Here is a 24,692-nt window from a genome sequence, read left to right on the forward strand (position 1 = left end):
GGATTTAACCAAAAGGAAGCAAAGGTTTTCTTTTTATAAATTTGATTAGTGTTTTCCACTTTCTCTGCCTCGGCACATTTCCTCTGGGAAGAATTTTATACCCAGAAGCCCCCTGAGCGAGTCACTGTTGCATGCGGGGCGCAATGAATTTAAGTGCAAGACGCGCGGGAGTGGACGGAAAGCAGACGTCGCTGGCACCGCCGGCAGCCGGCTGTAATCGACTGTGTGGCAATGGCCCTGCCCGGGAAACAAGGACCAAGTTTGCCGCGGCCGGGCAGTATGGGATTCCTGGCGAGGGTGAGCGCGGGTGGTTCCCCAAGTCCGCCACCCCCACTTGTCACCGCCGCGTTTTCTGCTGTGGCTAGCGCCCGTTTGGGAGAGGAGGCTTTCGAAGGGCCCTGTGGGAGGCCCCCAAAATGTGCCTTTTCGCCAATGCCGCCGCGGCTTAGCTGCTGGAAAGCAAGAACGCCAAAGAAGGACGCGCTGTGTGAACTGTGCCAGGGGTGGGGGCGCCGGGCGGAGCCTGACCTCGGGGCCTTTGGATTCGAAGCCGCGCCAGTGTCCGTGGGAAGGTTAGCCTTTGAGCAATAACCGATCACCCAGGGGAGGAGTTTTCTGAAACTCCGAGGAGAAGCGGGCTAGTGCAGGAGCTTAGAAAAGAACCGGGAACTAAGCGGGTTCTCCAAACTTGGTCTTGGCTTCGTGTCACTGCCCAGCTGCCCCCTCCTCCCACCACTGCAGCCTCCACGCTGGGAAAGAACCCAAAGGGCTGGGGTACAGGTTACCTTCGCTTCTTCCCCCTCCCTCCGCAAGCCTTCAGACCCGGAAAGACGGGTGACTAGCGCAGGGGTGTCCCGGAGCCCCCATCTCCGGACACACACGCACAGCCCCCTCGCACTTCCTCTGTCCCACCCACCTCCGGGTAGGGGAGGGACCGGGAACCTGATCTCCAGGCTCCTGCTCTCCCCCACCCCGTCGATAACGCTGATGCCATCGAGGCACCTCCTCCCTGCCCCCAGGACATTGTGGCGGCCTCGGAAAACGAAACCTCCGGTGCTGCCCTCAGAGGCTCGGCCGCCTGCCAGCTAGCACGGCCTGGGGCCCGGGGCTCCGGGCCCCGTGGCCTGAGAAAGCAGGGCCGTGGGGAGGTCTTTTGGAGGGGGGCGTCCTCCGGTTTTGCACCGAAGGGGCGCTCCACCCGAGGGTCTGAGGCCCACGGAAGGCCTCATCCCAGGCCCTATCCCAACTCGGGTCGGACTGGGCCAGAAGGAGGCGGTTGTGCAAACGGAAGCAGCCGCAGGCCTGGGGATGGGAGAACCTCGGCAGGCCTTCCCCTTCTGACTTTGGGCAACCAAGTTTACAAGCCAGGCAACTCCTTGGGCGAGAACGCAGTCTTGTCCTCGGCGCCTTGGGCTACTGCCCCTTCGGCCGCGCTTCGCCAACAGGAACGCAGGCGGGACGGGTCGGCAGAGCCTGGCACACAAACCCTCAAGATGGGGGGTTGGCAACACGCGGAACGCGCCAAGCGCCTCCCTCGGGTGCGGTTCCTCTTGGCCGGCGAGGTCGCGACCCTGGCGCAGCTGCTGCCTCCCTGCGAGCCACCCACACTCCCTATCGAGGATCGGGCTCGTGGGTACCAGGTCATCTCGAGGAACTGGCAGATTCGTTGCCAGGATTTCCCGCTCCGAATTGCCCTCCCCCTCCCAGAGTTGCAAAGGGTGCCACCCCAGGGAGAGCGCGCGGGCCTCCGGGGTTAGCCTGGCACTGAGAGGGACCCGAGCTGCAGTTACTCAGCGGCACTGGCTGACTCCCTTTGCTCTGCTCAAAACCAAACATATGCCCCCACTCTATCTCCCTATGGTTATTATTATTATTATTATTAATTATTATTAATTATTTCTTTGCATCGCGGTACCCGGAGCCTCCCTCAGCTTCCTGACACGGCCGCGCCCGCGTCAGCGAACCACAGAACTTGGGCCTGACACAATGGCCCATAATTGATGTATTGCCATCAACAATAAAGACCAATTCTCCTCTCCCCACCATTCCGACCGGCCCCTTTCTCCCACCCCCCTCCCTCTCCTCTCCCCCGGCCGCAGAGGGAAAGAAAACAAACAAGAAATTAGCGGGGGGTGCGGCGCCCGGAGCTAGACGCCCGCCTCGGTGCCGTCGAAAACGCAAAAGAACGAAAAAAGTTATTAAAGTTTGTATCCTCGCAACTAATTCATCTCTGCTCGTCCATTTTTAATTAAACATCGCAAGGCTGCATCTGCGTGTGCGTTTCGTTTAGTGGTGTGTTGCAGTGTTTTGGAGGGAAGGAAAGCCCATTTTTGCCCCTTCTAATTCCTTCACCGTAGTCAAGCACAGACCCAGAAAGGCACACGTGGGAAGCTTTTCCCGAGAGCCTCCCGCGCGCACACGGCGCGCACCTCGGAGTAAGGGTGTGCAGGACCACCAGCTGGGCTCGGTTCCCCGCAACCCGCGCGGTATCCCGCAGGCCTGGACTTTGCAGAGGCCAAAAGCGTTAGAGACGGACCCCGGAGCCTGGAAAAGCGAGCACATTCGGGGCGAAGTGCCGACGGCAAGGGGACGTGTCTGCGCACCTGGGAGGGTGCGCTCGACAAGACGCGGGTTTGCGGGGTCGGGGATTTACACGTGCTCCCGCACCCGTTTCCCGGGGGTCTGTAGGGAAGAGGGCGGCTCGCATCTCAGGAGCGTGCAGATCCATCTTTGCCGAGGGATCTCTTTAAATATTCAGTGAGAAATAATGGCATTTGAAGCACCACCTATGGAAACATTATTATCTTCATTCTTCAACATCAGCCCCGCTGATAGCTTCGTTTGTCTTTTTATCAAAATCTACTGTACCCTACAGGACCGAGGGAGCAAGGGAGAGCTAGGCGGAGGTTGGTGTGTGGGCAGGGGGTGGGGGTTGTGTGTGTGGCTGAAAGGGGAAAACACGAGAAAAGCTAAAGAAGGGCCCACGGCAAGAATGGATAAGTTCAATCAAGAAAAAAAATTAAAGTCAGCAGATGGAAACAGAAACATTCCCCGTAAACAAAATATTATTATTATTTTTTAAAGCAGGTCTAATTAAGGGGAGGAGGAAAGAAAGGGTCTTTGAGGGAGCGCGGCTAGGATCCAGCTCAGCTGGCGTGGCGGGCGCCCACTTCGCGCGAACCGACTGTGGCTCCATCCAGACAAGCGCGCTCCCGAATTGGGGCGTCCTCACGAGCCCTCTGCCTTCCCGATGGCAAGATAGGGCAGGGATTGTGTGTCTGCACCCCCCCCCCTCCACCCCCATCACTCCACCGAAGTTTAGCACAGTTTAGTCCTACGGGCGCAGGACTCCGGGAACCTTGGAGCGAGGAGACCCCGCGGCGCGAGGGCTGAGCGGAGGAGAGAGCCTGAGGTTTTCAGACGCGGGAACCCGGCAGAAGGAGTGCGGGACCCGGGCTCCCGGCTCCGGACTCGAGGACGTGGGTAAGGAGGCTGTGTCCCAGCTAGGGGACACGGGAGACTGAGCGGAAAAAAGTTTGGGCTCTGTACTCAGCAAGTGCTAGGAAAAGTGCGGGCGAGCTGCCGCGCCGCCGGACGCCAGCGGACAGGGACAGCTCCCGCCCCAACTCCTCGCTCCCGGCTCGGCGCCGCCACCTCGTCCGGGGAGCCGGGGCAGCGGCCCCTCCCCACCAAGGGCTGGGGAGTTCAGGGGGTCCCCGAGAGCCGGCTTTGCCCAGGTCGCGCCCGGGCTGAGCCGCGTCTCCCTCCCCCGGCCAGGGCGCGCTGCGGTGCCCTGGGGAGGGGACGGGAGGGGGGAGGGCAGCGGCGACTCCTCCCCTCCCCCTCCCCGGCCAGCGCCTAACTCCGAGCTCTGGCCGGTCCCCGCTCTCCGCCCGCCCTGGGCTCGGCGGCGCCACCGCCGCCGCCGCCTCCCTGCGGAGTGACGCGCCCTGCAGCCAACCGGGGCAGCCAGGGGGAGGATCGGAAGGGGCCCTGGGCGGAGCCGGGCCGCCCCCTTATCCCACGGGCTCGGGGCGCTACTCCCGAAAACTTCTGCCCTAATTGTCCTGGGAATGTCCGAGGTAGAGAAAGGGAGCGAGGGAGCAAAGCGAGAGGCTGAAGGAGCTGAGCCCTTGGCGAAGGGAGAAAGGGCGGGTGTGGGGAGAGGGGAGTCACGGGGGTGGCGGGAGAGCTATCCCTACCCACCCCACCCCACCCAAAGCCCCGAGCCCGTCACGTTCCCAAACCTTTCCTCGATCCTCTTCTCCGCGCCCCCGCGAGCCCGGGATCCAGGGGATGGAGAACTCGGGGCGAAGGAACGCCGAGTCAGGCAGCGGGCGGGCGGGAGGCCGGGCCGCGGGCGGGAGGCGGACCGGCGTGGGGCTGGCTCTTCCCCACTCGCTTTTTTTTTTTATGAGGATGGGGGTGGGCTGCTTTCTGGTAGCTCTTAAAGAAACGAAGAAACACTCACGAAACGGGACGCCCTTCCCCACCAACCCCCACCTCCACCCCCCAATCCCGCCACGGGACTCCCCCCCAGCCCGCTCGCTGGGCGCAGGAGTTGGGAAGTTCGCAGCGCAGCCGGGAGCCTGGGCCCCACCCCCACCCCCTACCGGGGCGGCTTAATTCCGGGGAGGGAATGCTAATTTGGGTCGGCCCAGCCCGGGATATGGGGGTGGGGGTGGAGGGCGGGCAGGGGTTGGGGCGGGGTGGGGGGGGCGCGCCGGCCGGGGCGCCGGGCGCGCAGTGGCGAGGAGGCAGGCCCCCGGCGGCCGGGCCGCGGAGTCCCGGGCGGTCGCGAAGAGGGTTAACCCAGTGTCGGGCGACGCGGCGCGCAGAGCCAGCCCCGCGGCCGGCTTATTGGGCCAGCGCGCGGAGAGACAGGGGTCTGCAGCAAATCACGAACTAATTGATTAAGGCGAGCGGGTTTGAATAGCGCTGGCCCGATGCCAATCGCCTTTCAAAGAACCCCTCTATGATTAATCGCAATGCATTATTGATAATCATAATTATAGCAGGACACATGCGCGCTGCGCCCGGGGCCGGGGAGCCGGGGAGGGGGCGGGCGGGCCGGCGGGCGGGGGGAGCCGCCGCCACCGCCGCCGCTCGATTTCCGTAATTTTGAGAAGATTTTTTTTTAGTAATTTTTTATTCTGCCCCAGCTGATGTTTGAGCCAGCATGTCGCGGAGGAAGCAAGCGAAGCCTCAACATTTCCAATCCGACCCCGAAGTGGCCTCGCTCCCCCGGCGAGATGGTGAGTGCTCCGGCCCGCACCGCGGACACACACGCGCGCTCACACTCACGCACACCCGGACCGCGGCACGCGGGCCGCCCCGCGCCCACTGCCCACCGGCGGCCCGGCCGCCACCGCGGCCCCGCTGGCCTTGGCGACTCTGCGTGTCTCCTTTTTCTTTTCATCTTCAATTTGCCTTTGACCGGGCTTCCTCCCACCCCCCATCTGCCCCGGGAAAAGCCAGCGGCACATCTCCCGGCAGGATCTTTCCGGAGTTGCTCCGTCCTCCCGGGGGGAGGAGGGCGGGCGGGCCGGCGGCCTGGCTCCTCCGCCCGGGAGCCGAGCCCAGCATCGCGCCCAGCTGCGGCCGGGACCCCGACGCCTCTCGGGGCTAGGGCAGAGGCCGTCCACGCCTGCCCTCGCCGGGCCCTGGGCGCTCCCAGCGCCGCGGCCGGGACCCCGGGCCAGGCCTTCGCCCGTCCGGGCCCCCGCTGCCCGCGGGAAGGAAGTTTACTTAGTTTTCCGAGCTGAACTCCGAGCGTGTGGCCGGGGAGAGTTGAGGGGAGCTGGCTGCTCCCCGGCGCCCCGCGCTCCCACTGCCCTCGGCCTGTGCGGCGCAATGGAGGTACCTTGGGGTACGTTCGGAACTTGCTAAAAGCTGGGGACCCAAATCGGGGCGCTCGCCCTGGGGTCGCAGCTGGCCGGAGGGCGCCTCTCGCTGCCTGTGCGGACCAGGGAAGGTGTCGCGATCCGGCTCCCCGGGTTTATCGCCGCATCCTCTTCCCCCACGCAGGCACCTTTCACCCCCTGAACTCTTTGGACTCAGTGCGCGCCCCCTCTATGGATCGTGGTGCTGCGACCTCAAGAAGGGGCGGGGAAGGAGTTATAGGGTAGATTTTCGGGGCTAGAGGTGGGGGTATTAGCCAGATGGAGGCAGAGACCCCTGAAACGGAGGCAGTCGACCTGGCCGGTGGAGGCGACTACTGCGCGGTCCCAGAGGGCTGGAGCAAGTCCTGAACAAAGTTTCTGTGCGGGAGCTACGGCCGATCTTGGGGCACGTCCGGGCAGGGAATTGAGGGGAACGGAGCGGGAACGCTGGGCTCCACTGAGAGCGTTTCCCTGGAGGGGCCTCTGAGCCCCCAGGCCCAGCGCAGGGGGTGGTGGAACGGCGCCGGGGCTCAGCTCCCAGGGTTAGCTCCGGCACTCGGTCTTCTCCCGGCTGGGCGCAGACCAAGGGCCGCCAAGCGGTGCTCACGACCTGGAGAATTTTGTGGGGTGTGGAGAAAAAAGCTGGACCGTCAGAACCGTGCCCCTAAATCAGCACCTATGTCCACCGCGCCGTGCGGCCGCCTGGGCCCGCGCTGCCCAAGGCCCTTTATCAGAGGCCTGGCTCTCTCCCTTGGAAAGGACGTTGCATCAAGGGGACTCCTGGCTTGGGGTCCTTGTAACAAATGGAAGGACTTGAGACCTATTGAGAAAACCGGTCTGTAACGTTTGCCCTCTCCCAGCAATTTTCGTTGGAAGTCTTTTCCCGGCTCTATCTCAATTTCTCTCAATCCGCTGAAAAGAGGTCCCCGAAGCCTGCTTTCCGCCCCCAGACGCGCAGGGCAAGCCCAGGTGAAGCGCCCCGGGATCCCCGCAACAACTCCGTTTTGTGGGTTTCTTAGGCTCCTTTGCGCCCCTGCACCAGCTTTCTCGAGTTTCTGTGGAGACCTTGCACACCGTTGTGCCGTTTGAGTTCAGAACGTGTGTGTGAGAGCCCAAAGTAGAGCAGAAGGAGGATCGGGGTCTGTCCTGTTCGTTTGTACTGAATTTCTACCGGTTCTAGCAAAAACAAAACCAGAACCGCAAAAAGCGATTTGGTTCTCACGGTGAAAATGATGCCAGCTAGTTCATTGCCCTGCGCCTTCTGAAATTGGATTTTTAATAGTTAGAGCTTCCCATAAAGCCGTAGCATCAAAGGTGTTCACTACCTCTTACCTAAATGATTATTTATTAGGACTTCTTTTTCTGAGTTTATTTGAGCTTTGAGGTAAGTTCATTAAAGTGAGTGGAGTCCCCCCCCTTTTTTTTTTCACTTTCTTTCTCTTCATTTCTTTCCTCTTCTTCCTTTCTCCCCCTTCCCTAGCCCCCCGCCCCAAGCTGGCTCATTGTCCTTAGAAGCAGTAAAGTGTAAGGGGCACCCACAGAAGCACCCCTCCCAGCCCCCCAGTCCTCACCCCCTCTCTGCTCCCCCTCCTCTTTCTCGGCAGTAGTAATGGTTTTAGGTTATGGCTGCTTTTACATGGTTGAACAATAAGTTCTGAAGAAGTTGCCTAGAGGGTAGATTTTGTAATAGGGTTACAGGATTTAGTGTGTTGTAATAATATTAGTACACAAGTAATCCTTCCCAACACCGAACATACAGGCAGGCCTAGCACAACGCCCCCTCCCCAGTTCTCTTTATGTGGGAGAAGTTGGGAGAGCTGCGATTGAAAGTTCGTGGCATGCTTCAAGATTAGCGTTTGAAAAGTCACCCTTACTGCGGTGCCTCCCCTTCAAGCTCGTGGGTGCTTCCAGGAGCTGCTGCTGCTGCTGTGTGTTGTTGACATCTATTTATGTGTCTGTGGTTCTATTTTTTTAGAGGGCACACCCTATCCAAACACCGTGGTTACTTTTTTTTTTTCTTGAGGTGGTCTTTTACAAATGAAATGGCAGCCAGAAGAAATCAAATGTAGTGGCGGGGGCTTCTTAAGCACCAGCTCCTGCAGTGTTAAGGACCTCTGCTCACAGCAGAAGCTTGTAGACCTTGGTGAAGGAGCCTGTCTCAGGTAGTGTGTTGTATGCTGTGAGAGTGTGTATGTGCTGGAGTGTGTGTGTGTGGGTACTCAGGAGGACAGCTTCACCAGAACAAATTCAAGAAAACAGGGTCGTTGGGTCCGTTCAGAGTCTTGGTGTTTCCCTCTGCTCTCAGGGCACCTAGGACCCCAGAAATGGTCTAGAACAACCTGAGTGGCTCCTGTGCCTAAGGAGAACAAGACTGTGGCAAGCCTTGTAGCTGGTATTCAACAAGTCTCAAAACACTTGTTAGAAAGAGAACTGTCATGGCAAAAGACTGTGCGCACAGCTAAATAATTCTGAGGAAAGGCAAGTTGAAAATGTATTCATTTTAGAAGTCGATTCCTTACCGCTAGATTTGAATTTCAGCTGTGTGTTGGATTTGTTCTCTTCCTCTGATGGGATTATTTAAGGTACCTGTAGCCACCTGGATGGCCCATTGTAGACCCTATTCATTTGTTAAAGTATTTTTGGTGTTCAGCCTTTTTCAAGATAAGGATAATATTGGAAGAATATCAAACACTGACTTATGGGATGGATCATAAAAATATCTGTTCATCTCTAACAGTGATGAAATCCTGTTATTTACCAAAGTCATTTACACATTGTGAGCAACCTAGAGACAACACATTGATTTCTGGACCCAAAAGGTCAGAGAGAACTATAATTAATTTTAAAAAAAAAAAAGACACCTGCAAGATAAGGCAGTTGGAAAGAATTTTTATTTAATCAGGCCTATTTGAAGTTTGGCATAATGGAAGATTCTGGATGAAAAAAAAAAAAACGCAAAGTGTGTGTTGGAGATCTGCTTCAGGCTGTAGATACTTCCTAGGAGTCGCAAAACAAACACAGAACCCAGCCGAAGGCAGACACTAGGTATGGAAGTACATTTGGGGTGCTGAAGGCTTTGTGGTTTGTTTTACACCAAGTTTCCCCTCTGGCTCCTAGGCACAAGTGCCAGTTTCTAGGTGATGCTTGGGGGGTGGTTGTTTCACTTCTGTTCAGGTGGAGGTAGCCAGCTGCCTCCCCACAGAACCCTTTGGTAAGGCCCACGTGTTAACCAGGGAGAACTTCTGCAATCTACAGCCCGATGAGGCAGCCTGGTTAAGTGTTTTGAATTCGTTCAAAAGCCACGCTCTGTCAGTGTACTCACCGGAACAAAGTCTTTCTACAGCGTTAGCTGGGGTTTGGTGTTTCCCCCCCTCCACCCCCTTTTATTTTTCTAAGACATATCTCCGTGCAGATAACCCTGTATTCTAAAATAGTCGTGGATTATCAAAACTAAAGTCCTTTAGCTGTTGAGCCAGCGAGATGGCAAGTTAACCTAGGAGCTCGCACTCCTCCCCTCCCCCTCTCCCAAAGAAAGTTGCCTGCCCGGCTTTGGAAAACCTAGATGTGTCCGAGCTGTTTTAACCTTTGCTAGCCTCCTCCCATGCGGAGGTGACAAGGTCCAGATCCTAATATGTCTTTCAGTATCTTCCCAGTGACCCCCAAATTGAGTCTTGCTAGTCACTTAGCAGGAAGTTAGTCGTTTATTTTAGTTTCACCTTATCAGCTTGGCTTCTTTTCCTAACCTTATTCCCCTGTCACCCTCAGATGCCAGACCCCCAAAGGGGAAGATTGACAGGTAGTTCCCATAGCTCAGTTTTACCCGCTAACAACAGGGATTTAGTTTCTTGTGCCTTTGCCAATGTTTATGTAGTCAAAGTTTAGATCTCGCCTTAAGGAGTCTCTCTTTTCCGCGTCACTGGAATACGAAAGCCACAAAGAAGTTTTTGAACAAACCCTTGCAACTGGAACCCCATCTAGTGTTCAGTTAGATTCATCCGTGGGGGAGACACTTTCCCCTTTTCACTTATTGTGTGCATTAGGTGGGCTGGGCTCAACTTTTTTAAAAGGAGTGTCTTGTCCGAGTAGCTTTTTTTCCTTCCCCCAGAGATTTCGCTGGTGTTAAACACAGAATGCCCTAATTCTGGTCAGAACACCAAGCGAATCTGAAGGATGCCAGGAAATACTGTCCTGGGCTCTTGCATATCACAGAGAGGAAAGTTTGGAGGTCCCAGAGAATATGCACAAGCGTATGTTGTCATGTTTAAAAAAAAATTCTTTCTCTGTAGTCTTCAGTTAGACGCTTAGCCAGGCATTTCTCAGGTCTGTAGAACAGAAAGAAAAGATAAAAAATCAATCCATCAAATCTGTTTGTGATAGCCTTTCCAAATAGGTCCCCGAAAAAGAACAGCCAGTTAAAGTTACAGCTCCCAAGCCACAAGGAAAAGTTGTTAAGAAAGAAAGAAAGAAAGAAAGAAAGAAGGAAAGGAAGGAAGGAAGGAAGGAAGGAAGGAAGGAAGGAAGGAAGGAAGGAAGGAAGGAATTTCATGCAGTCTTAAGGTAACTGGAAGTACAGGGAAGTGTTTTTCTGAGAAGCTCCACAGAGAAAACTAAATCTGGTAGAGTTGGGTGATGGTTTTTTTTTTGTTGTTGTTTTTTTTTTTTTTTTTTTTTGGTTTTCCTGGCTGGCCAAGCCTTTCGTGTGGGGCAGAGTCTTATTTTTATTTTCTCAGCAGACAGATAATGCTGGTACACTGGAGCTTTCTGCTTCTCCCAGTGTTCCAATCAATTGATGAAAGAAATGACAGATTTCACTTGAGTATCAAGAACCTGCATAGTACAAGAACTAAACATTTGGGACTTCAGTACTTCAGTATCAATTGGGGTGGGGTGGTTTAAGATCATCCCTCCCCCCGCCCCAGGGAAGGCCCAGGAAATTCTCAGTATCTTTTTCTGTGTACATACTTAGAAAACCACTGCTTCTTAAATTTTCCTATCTGACTACCATGACACAATTACTTTCATTTGTATGCAAATCCATAGAAAAGGAACTGGAATGTTATTTTCCCCTTAGTACAAGGAAGGAGGCGACTGTATTTACTATAATGGGGTCACCAGTTGCAATTCTAAGTAACAGATTATTGAGAGAAACACAAGATAGTAGACTGTTGGAGGGGAAATGAATGAATTGGAACTTGTTCCTTTGTGTCTGTCTTACTGCAACTTTAAAATTTTTGCTTTGGAGGTTAAAGATACAAACTAGTTCGCTTGTTCTAGCTGTCTTTATGAAGTTGTTTCATTGGAGTTCTGTTCAGATTACAGAGAGTTTTAAAGTTACGGATTATTACAGTGTAGCGACACCTGCTTTTGAAACAAATCAAAATAGATACCAGGGTGGGGGGTTGGCAGGGGTGTCCTGGAGGTGTTCACAAACATCAGGAAATTAAATTAGTTGACTCTAGCGTGAGATCAAATGTCAGCTTACTAAAATGTTGTGAGAATTTCAGCTAAAATATAGGCAGCTTTTTTCACAGTCTCTCTTGGAGGCAAGCAGGCATTTATTTTTAAGCATCTCTATTTTCCATCCAGTTAGCACAATCCTAAATCTAAAAATGTTCAGGTTGAAAAACTTGCAAATTCTCCAGTGAGTCTTGAAGCCGCACACGTACAGAACTCAAGCGCCGGAAAGTAATCAGCTACATCTTGTCAAGTAACCTTGCCTTTATTTTTCTCTCTGTATAACGAGGCTATCAGACATTTGCAAGTTAGAAAGAATTAAAATGCCCTTTAATCGTGAACACAGATGTGCTAAATATTTGAAGCAACTACATTGTAATGTGTACAATTGATGAAGTCAGTATTCTGATTTCCCTTGCTAGTTATTTAGTTCTGAATCTGTCATTATTTGTCTAAGCCCAGCTGACCAAGCAAAACTGTGTTTTAAAGTGGCTTTATGTTTTGATAAATGCGAGCTGGTTGAAAAGTATTTTCCACTGAATGCAGAGCTTAATAGAACATGCTGACATAATAGTTTTAATGCATTTTGTTGAAAATGTGTGAACAAACAGAATAGCTTTTGTTCCTTCATAATTGGCTGTAAAAGTAGATGGAAACATAACCATTACATATGGAAATGTGCAAAGAGAAAGAAATAACATTTCTGTTGAATATATTAGGAATTGCATTTCCTAGTTTAAAATAAGCATCTGAAATAGATGCATCATTTAAAATTGGTTGTCAAAATAAGAAGCTTGAAACGAAATTTTTGTCACATTATTTTTGTCCCGAGTTAAGCAATGTAACTTGAGCAAATTTCATTTAATATTTTGTTGATGTTATTTTAAGGCGAGGGAAGAGACAAAAAGTGACAAAAATAAGCACCTTCCATGTGCGTAGGAATCCGGTGCCAATTAAGATGATTAAACATGAAATTAAAACTGGATCACTGTTGGTGTTTTCTGCCCCCACTAAGATTTGTTTGGTGTCGTTAATGCATTTTGCACCATACCCTCATGGAGCTTAAGAGACCAGCATTAGGAGAGCTAGCTTGTTAAGTCTAACTTCGCTACTAAAATAACACTCCCAGGGAATACAACACGAATGCATTTGGAATGCTCTCCTCTTCAACTTCAGCAGCACTCGGGGCAAGCAGAGTTAAAGAATTTTCAGAAGTTAATACCTGGATATTAATTCCATTTTCTGAAATGCAAAACTCCCCAAGGTGTGTTTTGGGTTTTTGTTGTTACTGTTGTTATTTTCTTTCTTTTTTTTTTTTTTAATGTTTACTACAAAAAGGCAAATGGATGGCTCTTTAGAGCAGACTCTTCAATTTGCTGGGGGCGGGGAGGGGCACAACCTAGCATTTTTTTTTTCAATTTTGCATTTATTCATATCCGTAATGACTTTCTTCCAGCAAGTTTTCTGGAAGATTCAATTTGGAAGTCATGGAAACTACCTATTATCTGATTCAGTTCTGCAGGAAGGCATGCAGGGAGGTAATCCTTGAATTAAACAGTTTTTTTTTTTTTTCACAGCCTTCCAAGATGACCACACACCATTTGTACAACAAAAGTTGGTGTTCCCCATGCTGGGCAAACAATGGGACGCCATCCTGTCTTTGAATAGGATGTTAGCTTGGACTTGGAGATTTTTATGTTTAATTTACAAATAGATCTTAGTGAGAAGACATCTGAGCAACCAGTGGAAACAAACATGAAATAAAGGGGCTATATATATATGTACATATATATAAAATAAATGGTTCAGGACAATCTGGTAAACAATTGATAAACAGTTCAGAGCAAACTCTTTAAAGACATTCAGCCAAAGAGAATTGCAAAGCATTTCCAAACTCTAGAGCAAGCATGATTTCTGATGGGGTGTGGGACGGTGGGGGGCAAGGGGGTGAAGGTGGTAGTGTGGCCCCTGGATTGCACTGCCTTAGCTCTCAATTGATGTTTTATTGGACACGAAAGCCCCAGTTTGGTTTTTCTAGATAGAGCGCTTGTGAATGAAACATGCAGAGGCGTAACGTTACCGTCTGGAGCCCCGTGACATAGATTCCTTGATGATTGGCGTGATGGCAAGGGTTGCATTCTTTAATTTTAAAAATAAACATGCCATGGCATGATAGATGGGTGCCAGGCAGACCTTGTAAGGGATTAGGATCGTGGTGTTTCTCAGTGTGTGTGTGTTGTTGTTTTCCCTTTTGTATTCAAGTTGAGCCTGGGAGAGCAGGCCAGGGAGGGTTTGTTCCTAAGGTGACTGGAGTGTGGGGGTCACCAGTGCCACAGAGCCCTGGCTCGAGGTAGGGGCTAGAGGTGATTTTCCAAGTCGTCAGTCTCCAGCTAGGTGATATGCATTTTGCTCCCCCTGCTTGTCAACAACTGATTGGAACCTGAATGAGTACAAATTAGTTTAGTGACAGAACAAACTGTCACAGATATCTTTGAATCAGTTGCAAGTGAGTGAGGTTGACAGGAGCTCAGGAGCCTAATAAGTCCTCAGGATGGTTTGCGGGACCCTCGGCGGATGAGTAGACAATAAGATGTATAAAATATTGGAAATCAATGTTTCGCTATGGCATTTCATCAGGTAGCCACATGTCTCTCATTCATAGTATTTTTATGTTTTGATGAATTATCCGCAGCCCGACTGGCGGAGCTGTCTGTCCAATGGACAGGAATCACACACACACACACCCTTAGGCTTTATTGATTGGTTACCGTTGTGAGTCGGACCTTTGATATTTTTCTAGAAGTGACTAGGTGGCCCCAGAACCCCTTTTTAACCCTTTATACCTCTTGATGTTCATAGGAGACACGGAGAAGGGTCAGCCACCGAGTCGCACCCCCAAAAGCAAGGACGCCCACGTCTGTGGCCGGTGCTGTGCCGAGTTCTTTGAATTGTCTGATCTTCTGCTCCACAAGAAGAACTGTACTAAGAATCAATTAGTCTTAATCGTCAATGAAAGTCCAGCCTCCCCAGCCGCCACCTTCTCCCCCAGCCCCACACCCGAGCATCCCGATGACCCCATGCATGACACAATGAACAAAACCCATCAAGTGGACGGCAGCGACCTTTCAGAACATCACAGCCTGGACAGGGAAGAGTTCATGGAGCTGGAGCCCTCCGTGGCTAACAAAAGCAGCAGCAGCAACGGCAGCGGGGCCTCGAGCAACAGCCTCAGTGGCGGCGCCCCAGGCTGCAGCAGCAGCAGCAGCAGCCCCGCCACAGGTACCTCAGCGATCACAACCTCTCTACCTCAACTCGGGGACCTGACAACACTGGGCAACTTCTCCGTGATCAACAGCAACGTCATCATCGAAAACCTGCAGAGCACCAAGGTGGCGGTGGCCCAGTTCTCGCAGGAAGCGAGGTGCGGTGGCGGCGGGGCCTCCGGGGGCAAGCTGGCCGTGCCCGCCCTCATGGAGCAGCTGCTGGCCTTGCAACAGCAGCAGATCCACCAGCTGCAACTGATCGAGCAGATCCGGCACCAGATCCTGCTGTTGGCTTCTCAGAATGCAGACTTGCCAACATCTTCGAGTCCCTCTCCAGGTACTTTGCGAACATCTGCCAACCCCTTGTCGACGCTGAGTTCCCATCTATCTCAACAGCTGGCGGCCGCAGCTGGATTAGCACAGAGCCTCGCCAGCCAGTCTGCCAGCATTAGCGGTGTGAAACAGCTCCCCCCAATCCAGCTACCTCAGAGCAGTTCTGGCAACACCATCCTTCCATCCAACAGTGGCATGTCTCCCAGCAGGAACACGCTGGCGGCTGCGGCTCCCACGCCGTCCTCGGAGAAAGTGGCCGCCAGTGCAGGCGCCTCCCACGTCAGCCACGCAGCCGTGTCCGCGTCGTCCTCACCACCTTTTGCAATAAGCAGTTTATTAAGTCCTGCATCTAATCCACTCCTACCTCAGCCGGCCCCTGCTAACTCGGTGTTCCCCAGCGCTTTGCCCAACATCGGAACCACTGCAGAGGACTTAAACTCCTTGTCTGCCTTGGCCCAGCAGAGAAAAAGCAAGCCACCAAATGTCACTGCCTTCGAAGCGAAAAGTGCTTCCGACGAGGCGTTCTTCAAACACAAGTGCAGGTTCTGCGCAAAGGTCTTCGGGAGCGACAGTGCCTTGCAGATCCACTTGCGCTCCCACACCGGCGAGAGGCCCTTCAAGTGTAACATCTGCGGGAACAGGTTCTCCACCAAGGGGAACCTCAAGGTCCACTTTCAGCGCCACAAAGAGAAATACCCGCACATCCAGATGAACCCTTACCCTGTGCCTGAGCATCTGGACAATATCCCCACAAGCACCGGCATCCCCTACGGCATGTCCATCCCCCCAGAGAAGCCAGTCACCAGCTGGCTAGACACCAAGCCGGTCCTGCCCACTCTGACCACTTCCGTTGGCCTGCCGCTGCCCCCAACCCTCCCGAGCCTGGCTCCCTTCATCAAGACAGAAGATCCAGCCCCCATCCCCATCAGCCATGCTGCCGCCAGCCCCCCGGGCTCGGTCAAGAGTGAGTCTGGGGCCCCTGAGCCCACAACCAGGAGCCTGAGTGGACTCCCAGAGGAAGCAGAAGCATCCGGTCTGCCACCCTCTGGTGGCAAGAGCGAGGACAGTGGCGGGGTCCCAACCTCGGCCCCCGTGGGGAGCCACAGTAGCGCCCTGGGCTCCCCAGTAGCCGACTGCCCCCCTGGCAGCGCCCCCACCACATTCACCAACCCTCTGTTGCCACTCATGTCTGAGCAGTTCAAGGCCAAGTTTCCTTTCGGGGGACTCTTGGACTCAGCCCAGGCGTCAGAGACGTCCAAGTTGCAGCAACTGGTGGAGAACATTGACAAGAAGGCCACTGACCCCAACGAGTGCATCATCTGCCACCGTGTCCTCAGCTGCCAGAGCGCCTTGAAGATGCACTACCGAACACACACTGGGGAGAGGCCCTTCAAGTGCAAGATCTGTGGCCGGGCCTTCACCACGAAAGGGAATCTCAAAACCCACTACAGCGTCCATCGGGCCGTGCCCCCACTCCGCGTCCAGCATTCCTGCCCCATCTGCCAGAAGAAGTTCACGAACGCTGTGGTGCTACAGCAACACATCCGCATGCACATGGGGGGCCAGATCCCCAACACCCCTGTCCCTGACAGCTACCCCGAGTCCATGGAGTCCGACACAGGCTCTTTCGATGAGAAGAATTTCGACGACCTCGACAACTTCTCCGACGACAACATGGAGGACTGCCCCGAGGGCAGTATCCCAGATACGCCCAAGTCTGCCGACGCCTCCCAGGACAGCCTGTCCTCCTCGCCTTTGCCCCTGGAGATGTCCAGCATCGCAGCCCTGGAGAATCAGATGAAGATGATCAGCGCCGGCCTGGCAGAACAGCTGCAAGCCAGCCTCAAGTCAGTGGAGAACGGGTCCGTCGAGGGGGACGTGCTGACCAACGACTCGTCCTCGGTGGGCGGAGATGTGGAAAGCCAGAGTGCAGGCAGCCCAGCCATCTCGGAGTCTGCCTCTTCCATGCAGGCCCTGTCGCCCTCCAACAGCGCCCAGGAGATGCATAAGTCCCCCAGCATTGAGGAGAAACCCCAGAGAGCAGTGGGGCCAAGTGAGTTTGCCAATGGCTTGTCTCCCGCCCCGGTCAATGGGGGAGCCCTGGATCTGACATCGAGTCACACGGAGAAAATCGTGAAGGATGATTCCTTGGGAATTCTCTTCCCTTTCCGAGACCGGGGTAAATTTAAAAACACCGCCTGCGACATTTGTGGCAAAACCTTTGCTTGTCAGAGTGCCTTGGACATTCACTATAGAAGTCATACCAAAGAGAGACCGTTTATTTGCACAGTTTGCAATCGTGGCTTTTCCACAAAGGGTAATTTGAAGCAGCACATGTTGACACATCAGATGCGAGATCTACCATCACAGCTCTTTGAGCCCAGTTCCAACCTCGGCCCCAATCAGAACTCTGCGGTGATTCCCACCAACTCCCTGTCGTCTCTCATCAAGACAGAGGTCAACGGCTTCGTGCATGTGTCTCCTCAGGACAGTAAGGACATCCCCAGCAGTCACATCCCCTCCGGGCCTCTGTCATCCGCAGCCACGTCCCCAGTTCTGCTCCCATCTCTGCCCAGGAGAACTCCCAAACAGCACTTTTGCAACACATGTGGCAAAACCTTCTCGTCCTCGAGTGCCCTGCAGATCCACGAGAGAACTCACACTGGAGAGAAACCCTTTGCTTGCACTATTTGTGGGAGAGCTTTCACGACTAAAGGCAATCTTAAGGTACCCGGCTGCACGACGTGCACCTCGGCCAGCCCACCAGGCCCGTCTTACTGCCACTGCTGACCTACAGCGCATGGGCCCCGAGATTCAGAGAGAGGGGAAGTGTGGGGCCGGGATGGGGGAGAGGGTATAGAGAGAGGCTCTCACGAGGGGATTCTGCTGCCTAGGGTTGCCTGGGGAGGCGGGGGGCGATGCCCTTGAGGGGCTGGAAGTGGGCAGGGACAAGGGCAGCCTGTAGCTTGCTGCACGTCAGAGCACGTTGAGTGATTTGGCACCTCAGCGAAGCAGCGGCTTCTCCCTGTTGTCTCGCTAAGTGCACCAAATGAATTGCTCTACCTACCCAAGAAGACAGCCTGGCGTTGCCACGGGGCATTGATTAAAGACCTCCATGTGGCCTGTGTGCTGGCTGCATCACTTAATAATTACGGTTCTCCTCGGCATGTGCATCTATTTTTCATAACCACGCACTGCAGTGTGGTTCGCTTTTCTAAAAACAGTAACGTCACCGCTCGGCTAATGGGCATTATGATAATTGATTAGACAACACTTCCTACTGATAAGTGTTGGAAATAAAGCAAATATGTGTACGTTCCAGAGCAACAGTTGAACGTTCTTTGTACATCTCTCTGTTGACAGAATGTTGCACTCTCTCTGCTTTGGAGATTGCTGCCAGTAATGTGAGATGAATAATTACTTTCTGGCTGCTTTTTTTTTTTTTTTACCCCTTCTGCATACATGGGCCCTCCAATGGGAAATCACCAAGGGGAACTTCCTTCCCATCTGAAAAGGACATAGGGTAAAGGGTGTCAGATACAATACTTACCATCGCAATGAGAGTGGACATAACAATTCAAATCCTAAAAGGCCTTATCTGCCGCTGGCTGGCTTGTTGCAGGCCATTATAAACTAAATACAGGTAATCAAAACAGAGTAAGTAAGGCATCTTTGCCCAGGAAGAGCAAAGACGGTCCCAGTCTGTGGAGTGAGGATATGTTATTACCAGTGGCCGCTAGTGGATGGTTCCCACTCGCTTTTCCACTGTCCATCGCATAACGAGAGTGGACACGCACGGTCCACTTGCTCTGTCGAGTACTGGGATATGAGATGGGACAGATTCAACTATTAAGCATCTCTTCCTTTTTGTCTCTTCCCTTCCTTCTCTCCCGCTCCCCCACCCCCACGCCACCCCCCTGACAGGTGCACATGGGCACTCACATGTGGAACAGCACACCGGCACGTCGGGGCCGCCGGCTCTCCGTGGACGGCCCCATGACATTTCTAGGAGGCAGTGCTGTCAAGTTCCCAGAAATGTTCCAGAAGGATTTGGCGGCCAGGTCAGGAAGCGGGGATCCTTCTAGTTTCTGGAATCAGTATGCCGCAGCGCTCTCCAACGGGCTGGCCATGAAGGCCAACGAGATCTCCGTCATTCAGAACGGTGGCATCCCTCCAATTCCTGGAAGCCTGGGCAGCGGGAGCAGCTCACCTATTAGCGGGCTAACGGGGAACCTGGAGAAGCTCCAGAACTCGGAGCCCAGTGCTCCTCTAGCTGGCCTGGAGAAAATGGCAAGCAGTGAGAACGGAACCAACTTCCGCTTCACCCGCTTCGTGGAGGACAGCAAAGAGATAGTCACGAGTTAGAGCAACGGGGGCAGTCCCCCAGCCAGCTGCCTCCTGCCCCACCTGGGGGCCCGTCCCCCTAACCTCCCGGCTCCCCACCACCACCACCAGATCTACGAACTGCAACATCCTGAAGACATTCTTTTGTACCTTGTTCAACTTCTAGAGTTCTAAGAAAGCTTATTTATTAGTGCTATAACCTGGCTTTGCAAACAGAATGCAAGCGTTAACTTTGGTCTTCTATATTTTGGACTAAATACTAATTGACTAGAGTGCTGTAAACTTGCTGTAACATTTATGGCGATTGCGAGTTGCCCTGCTAGACGGTCATAATCCAGCATTAACTTATTTTCTATATCCAGTTTAATATGAATCCGGTGTTGATGCAATGCCTTGGTGATGCGTTAGATCTCCAATAAAAGTCTGTATATAAATGTACACTTTGATCCTGCTGAAAAATTGTATCAGCAAACATTGTCTAATCTTTCGAAAGCAAATTTAAGGGTAGGCCCGAGTGCAGACTGAGCAGTGTGGGTCTTTCAAAGGTTTGGGTTCCTCTTTCGTTTTGTTTTGTTTTGCTATGTTTTGTTTCATTTTCTAAAATTCAGCCTGCCTTTTTTTTTCTTTTTTGTTCTGTTTTGTAGATTTAACCATTTCTGTTTGGAAACGCTGTTTGTACTGTGCTTTTTACTTGCGTCGTCTTCAATGTTCATAAGTTTCTGTATAGTAATAAGCACGCAGAATTCTTTAGGAAAAAAAGTGTTGTTTTGGTAACCTTGTAGGTATATTCACATTAGAAAATGTGTGCTGGAATTTCACAGTGCTGCTAAGTTTAGCATCTTGAACAACCTTCCATGGAAAAAATGTAGATGCTCTTGTATATACAGTAAGAAATATCACCCTCATTAAAATGTACAGATGGTCCCTACAAGAGCAAGTGTTTCTTCTTGATCAAGAGCAGGTATAGTGTTTGTTTATTTTGTATTAGGTATGGAAGGAAAAAAAAATTGGACTGTTACATGCACTTTCTTGGAAAGTTGAAAGGAAAGGGGGGAGGGGTCCAATTTCTTTAACATTTAATACTTACTAACAACAGAGATACTGTAATTTTACCCAAGTAATCAAATACATTTTTTTTTTTTGCAACAGATGGAACAGAATACCGTGTCTGTGTTTTGCGATTAGATTTCTGTTTAGCCAAGCCCCTGACACTTGTTTCATTCACCCTAGGTACCAGGGACGTGTGTGTGTGTGTGTGTGTGTGTGTGTGTGTGTGTGTGTGAGAGAGAGAGAGAGAGACTAAATGAAACAGGTTTGCAAGGGTTTGCTTCCTTTCTTTTTAAAGCTGGCACCTCATCGCGCATGACTTGTCAGGGACTGCATTTCCTTCTGCTCCCCCTGGGCACCCATCCCACCCATCACCCCTTCCCCAAGCAAATGGAAGACCCAGGGAAGTACAGGCAGCATCCCAACAGGTGATGCTGGGTTCTCTGGGCGCTAGCCTGGAACTGCATTTCCGCTGGGGGGTGCCTTGGGCTGCATTGTGGCAGCGGACAGCCTTGTGGCTGGGCTTCCGGGTTCCACACACTGCCTCAGACACTGGGCCTCTCCCCAGCAGGGTCACTGTGTGCTCTCTTGAACTGGCGGTTCAGGCACTGAATCGCACACGCCTGTGAGAAATGAGAAGTCTGTTCTGGAGGCTTTGTAAGAAGCCACTTGAGTGTCAGGAATGTTCACGTTGCTTCCTCCTCTAACCCCTTTTTTGCCTGGTATGGAGTATACCCTTCCTGGGCATTGCAAGGTGTGGGCAGTCCCGAAGGGGACTTGGAGATTTTCAATATCCCCCCCCCCCCCGCCCCGCCGGGAGACAGCGCTCAATTAATAAGGCATAAAGATATCTGGGGGCTGTCTCCCACCTGTGCGGGCCGCTCCCAGCCCCTCGGGATCACTCGTCCTCCAGGCACCACTCCTCAGCGACCGAAGAGCCTGCTCCGACTCGCAGTCCAACCCCCGTGTTGCGGACCGACCCCAGCCCCGAACCAGAGGGAGGAGTGAGGGAGGGCATGGGCGTGTCCGCAGCGTCTTGGTGCTGAAAAGCGTGCCCACGCTTCGTTACCCCAGAACGTAGAGGGCGCAATTGCTCGCTGTCGCCTCTCGGGGCGCGTTCTTGCCGCACACATGGAACCCTTTTACCACCACCACCCTCTCCCCGGAATTCCGGCCTGCAGCGTCGGGTCTCGCGGGTCAAAAGGGGTGGGCGATGTCCCCCACATCTCATCGGTGGGCGTGGCGCAGAGAGCACCCCGTTAGGGAAGTCTGGGTAGGAGTGGAGGCCCCCAGCACCTCGGCGCCTGCTCTCCAAAGGGGTTCTGGCACGCTGCTGGCAACGCCTGTTCGTGCGCACGCCCGGCAGCTGGACCGCGCTGGCGCGTCTAGCCCGCAGATGGCTGACCACCGCACACTGAGCCGGGAGCCTAGAGCTGCGCACAGCGGGCTGAGCGCTGGAAGCGCGGACAAGCCTCTTCCATCGTTTTCTGAAAATGACTTAGGGAAAACCAAAAGAGCTTTTGGATCCGATTTTTGGAGGCAGCAGGAGGAGTTCCGAGGGAAAGGTCGGAGCCTAAGTCTCTTCCCGCCTCCCCTCCCTCGCCCTTTTGTCCATGCCCCTCTGTGCATCGACCCCCTATCTTTCTCATCTATTGATCAGTACCTGCCCGTGCATTTGCCAAACAACAACCCGCCCTCAGCCCAGCTTCTCCTCCCAGTGTGATCCGCACACTCAGCCTTTCGGCTTGCGCAGCCGAGGAAAAAATGGATTGATGCGCGGGGAAGCAACAGGGTCTCCTCGCAGGCCTAGGATGTGAGCGCCCTGCCCCCCACTCCCTCACAGCCCGGAATCTCCAGGGGTGCGGGGCGCGGGGTGTGGCTTTGGAGTCCCCTGAACTCTGAGAAGTGCTGACGGCTGAGTTTACAACATTGGGAAACTAATTATAAGCCCCTGGGCGACATTTTCTCCCAGTTATTTTCCATGCATGTGTAAAAAGTGATAGAAAACCTGGAGGGGAATAGTCAGAACCTCTTCTGCCTGTCACCCCAAATTTACAAACGTTAGCAACGTCTTGTTTTCTGATATGTTGTGTTTGGGTTCAAGTTTTTGTTTGGTAACTTGCTTTGTGCTCTTGCTATTCTGTGTCTCTATCATTCTCTCCTCTATTCTTTCTGGATTTTTCCTTCCCTGTGTGTGTGTGTGTGTGTGTGTGTGTGTGTGTTCCCTTTTTCTTTTTCCCTTTATCTCCATCTACAATGCTCTCCGTGGCCCTGACACACATAGGCTTCGTTCTATCTGGAAAAGACAGGAGTACTAGGAAGGGCAGTTTGATGATTGACAGAGACCTGAACAAGCAAAGAGATGGAGAAGCAGGCAGGTGCTGGGGTTGGGGGTAAGGGCTGGCCCTGTCAGATCTGCTCGAGCTGACCTTAACCTGGACCTTTGAGTTTTCACATCCTAGTGTTCAGAGCCAGGTTTAATTCAATGACGTTTAGAGTGTGATGAAGAGCAATGTGTTTCACTTAAGCGGGGCAGAAAAAGGTGTTCGAACAAAATCCTAAATGATTTGCAGTTGGCATCAATTTCTAGCAGTAGATTATTTGCTTATTGCTTTTGGCATTTTGCGAGTGTCAAGTATGAAAGAACTTTTTAAAAAAAAAAAAAATCCTCCACTCTGTTCAAACATAGCAGTCCTGTTAGAAAAACAAAGCAAAGGGCTTTTGAAGAGCATTGCATGCTCCACCCCCAATGGAACAAATGTCAGAGGGGGTACCGGAGTGGGGGGAGATGCGAAGTGCATTTCAAAGGGCTCCCCCAGCAAAGGGCAATCCGAGATTCACAGGAAAGTGGAGATGGATAAGGCAGGAATTAGGTCATCTCATCCAGACCCCAGGAAATATGTTTAGATCAAAGCCAGCTCTGTTAGCATAAACAACACAAGACCCACTGGGTCCTCCCAGGATTCTCATCCGCGTGCTAGGAGCTGCTAATCTAACCATTCCTATCTGATGGGGTGGGGGAAATTACAACTGCAAAAGTGACTCAGTCAAAAAAATGTTCTCTCCACTCTAGTGGGAAGATACAGATTTCGATTTGGGCTAAAAAAAAAAAAAAAAAAAAACCAATAACAAGATCCAGGCCCAGATCAACACAAACTTCCTGGAAATTCAGCACTAAGTAAATTATCTAATCCTAACCCATTGTCCACTCCCAGCCATGTCCCCTCCTCCACCACCATCCACAACCCCTTGCCATGGAGTGTGCTGGATCACTTACATTTTAAAAAATTGTTAAATTTTAACTGCAGTCTAAGATCATTGCAGGAGTGCAATTCTTGGGTTTACTTATTTTATGTTCATTAAGAACCAACCCCTTCCTGCCCTCCTTCCCCTCCCCCGCTACTGGCTCTCATTGACAACTGCTTCCACACCCACCCCACCCCCCTCACCACCACCAAGGCAGCCAGTGGGACAGCGGTTCCCTGGCCTTCATGGTGTGATGGGTTTGCAAACCCCAACCTGGAAGTTGGGTCTCTCTCTTTCCACTGCAGGGGCAGATTGCCAGAGGCCAGGAGCTTGCAAAGCCCGTCTCTGGAGCTGCACCATCCGGCAGCAGCCGGCAGGCAGCCGCAGAGATTTCAGCAGCTAAGCTCAAGTCGCGGGTCAAGCTGGCTTTCAACACACGATGGCCTGAAACCAACTGCCAGGATAGATAGAAAGGGCCGGGAAATCCCGCAGAAGAGAAATTCTCCCAGACTAAATCTAGGCTTGGGCTCGCTTGCCGAACCTGCTTTCCTCTTAACTGTTTAAACACATGATTTGGCTCCTCTTGTGTTTCTGCCTACATCTGAGCTCAAGTTTAACCAAGACTTCTGGGCCGCGTGTCAGCCTGGCTCCAGCCCGCCAGCCAGCTGGGACCACAATGAGTGGGGTGGGGGAAATGACTGGTCATAATATATCCCTTCAGCACAGACCATCTACTGTGGGCGACCACTCCCAGGATCAGCGTTCCACTCATGGTCTGGGGGCCTGGGAAGGGCACAGGAGACAGGTGAAATTTGCAGAGGCCACACACAAAGGGATCCTTCTTTGTCACACCCCAGGAGGACCTCGCCCAGCCGAGTCCTGACCGAGTGCTGTCTCTAAAGACAAGGCTCTTGAGAGACTGACCAGGGGTGGGCTCACATCATCTCTTTGTGACCAATTCAGGGTGAGGTCCAGATGGCTCCCCCTGAATATCAGGGCCACCACTTCTGACATGAGTGGCAGGTGAAGGAATACTGTATTAGCCGACCTGCGGATCCCCTTCCAGATACAGAATTTGGGGCACCAACACAGGTCCCGTCTTGCTGGTGATTCGTAACAATCC

General features: G+C 52.7%; 1 protein-coding gene across 1 annotated transcript; it reads left to right on the forward strand.

The window, feature by feature from the left end:
* Nucleotides 1–5,081: 5,081 nt before the first annotated feature.
* SALL1 (spalt like transcription factor 1) lies at nucleotides 5,082–20,371 on the forward strand. The gene is made up of 3 exons (XM_004583844.2): nucleotides 5,082–5,255; nucleotides 14,196–17,659; nucleotides 18,857–20,371. The coding sequence occupies exons 1-3, from the start codon at nucleotides 5,180–5,182 to the stop codon at nucleotides 19,295–19,297; spliced, it is 3,981 nt and encodes a 1,326-aa protein (XP_004583901.2). The 5' UTR covers nucleotides 5,082–5,179; the 3' UTR covers nucleotides 19,298–20,371.
* Nucleotides 20,372–24,692: the final 4,321 nt, after the last annotated feature.

The sequence above is a fragment of the Ochotona princeps genome, chromosome 16, assembly GCF_030435755.1.
Source record: "Ochotona princeps isolate mOchPri1 chromosome 16, mOchPri1.hap1, whole genome shotgun sequence".
Lineage (NCBI taxonomy): Eukaryota > Metazoa > Chordata > Mammalia > Lagomorpha > Ochotonidae > Ochotona > Ochotona princeps.

What these genes read in the sequence shown, in the direction of transcription:
- SALL1 (XM_004583844.2), top strand. Translation starts at nt 5,180, where the DNA reads ATGTCGCGGAGGAAGCAAGCGAAGCCTCAACATTTCCAATCCGACCCC. An exon ending in CTCGCTCCCCCGGCGAGATG is followed by an intron (nt 5,256 to 14,195) that starts GTGAGTGCTCCG and finishes TGATGTTCATAG; the next exon opens with GAGACACGGAGAAGGGTCAG. An exon ending in CGACTAAAGGCAATCTTAAG is followed by an intron (nt 17,660 to 18,856) that starts GTACCCGGCTGC and finishes CCCCCCTGACAG; the next exon opens with GTGCACATGGGCACTCACAT.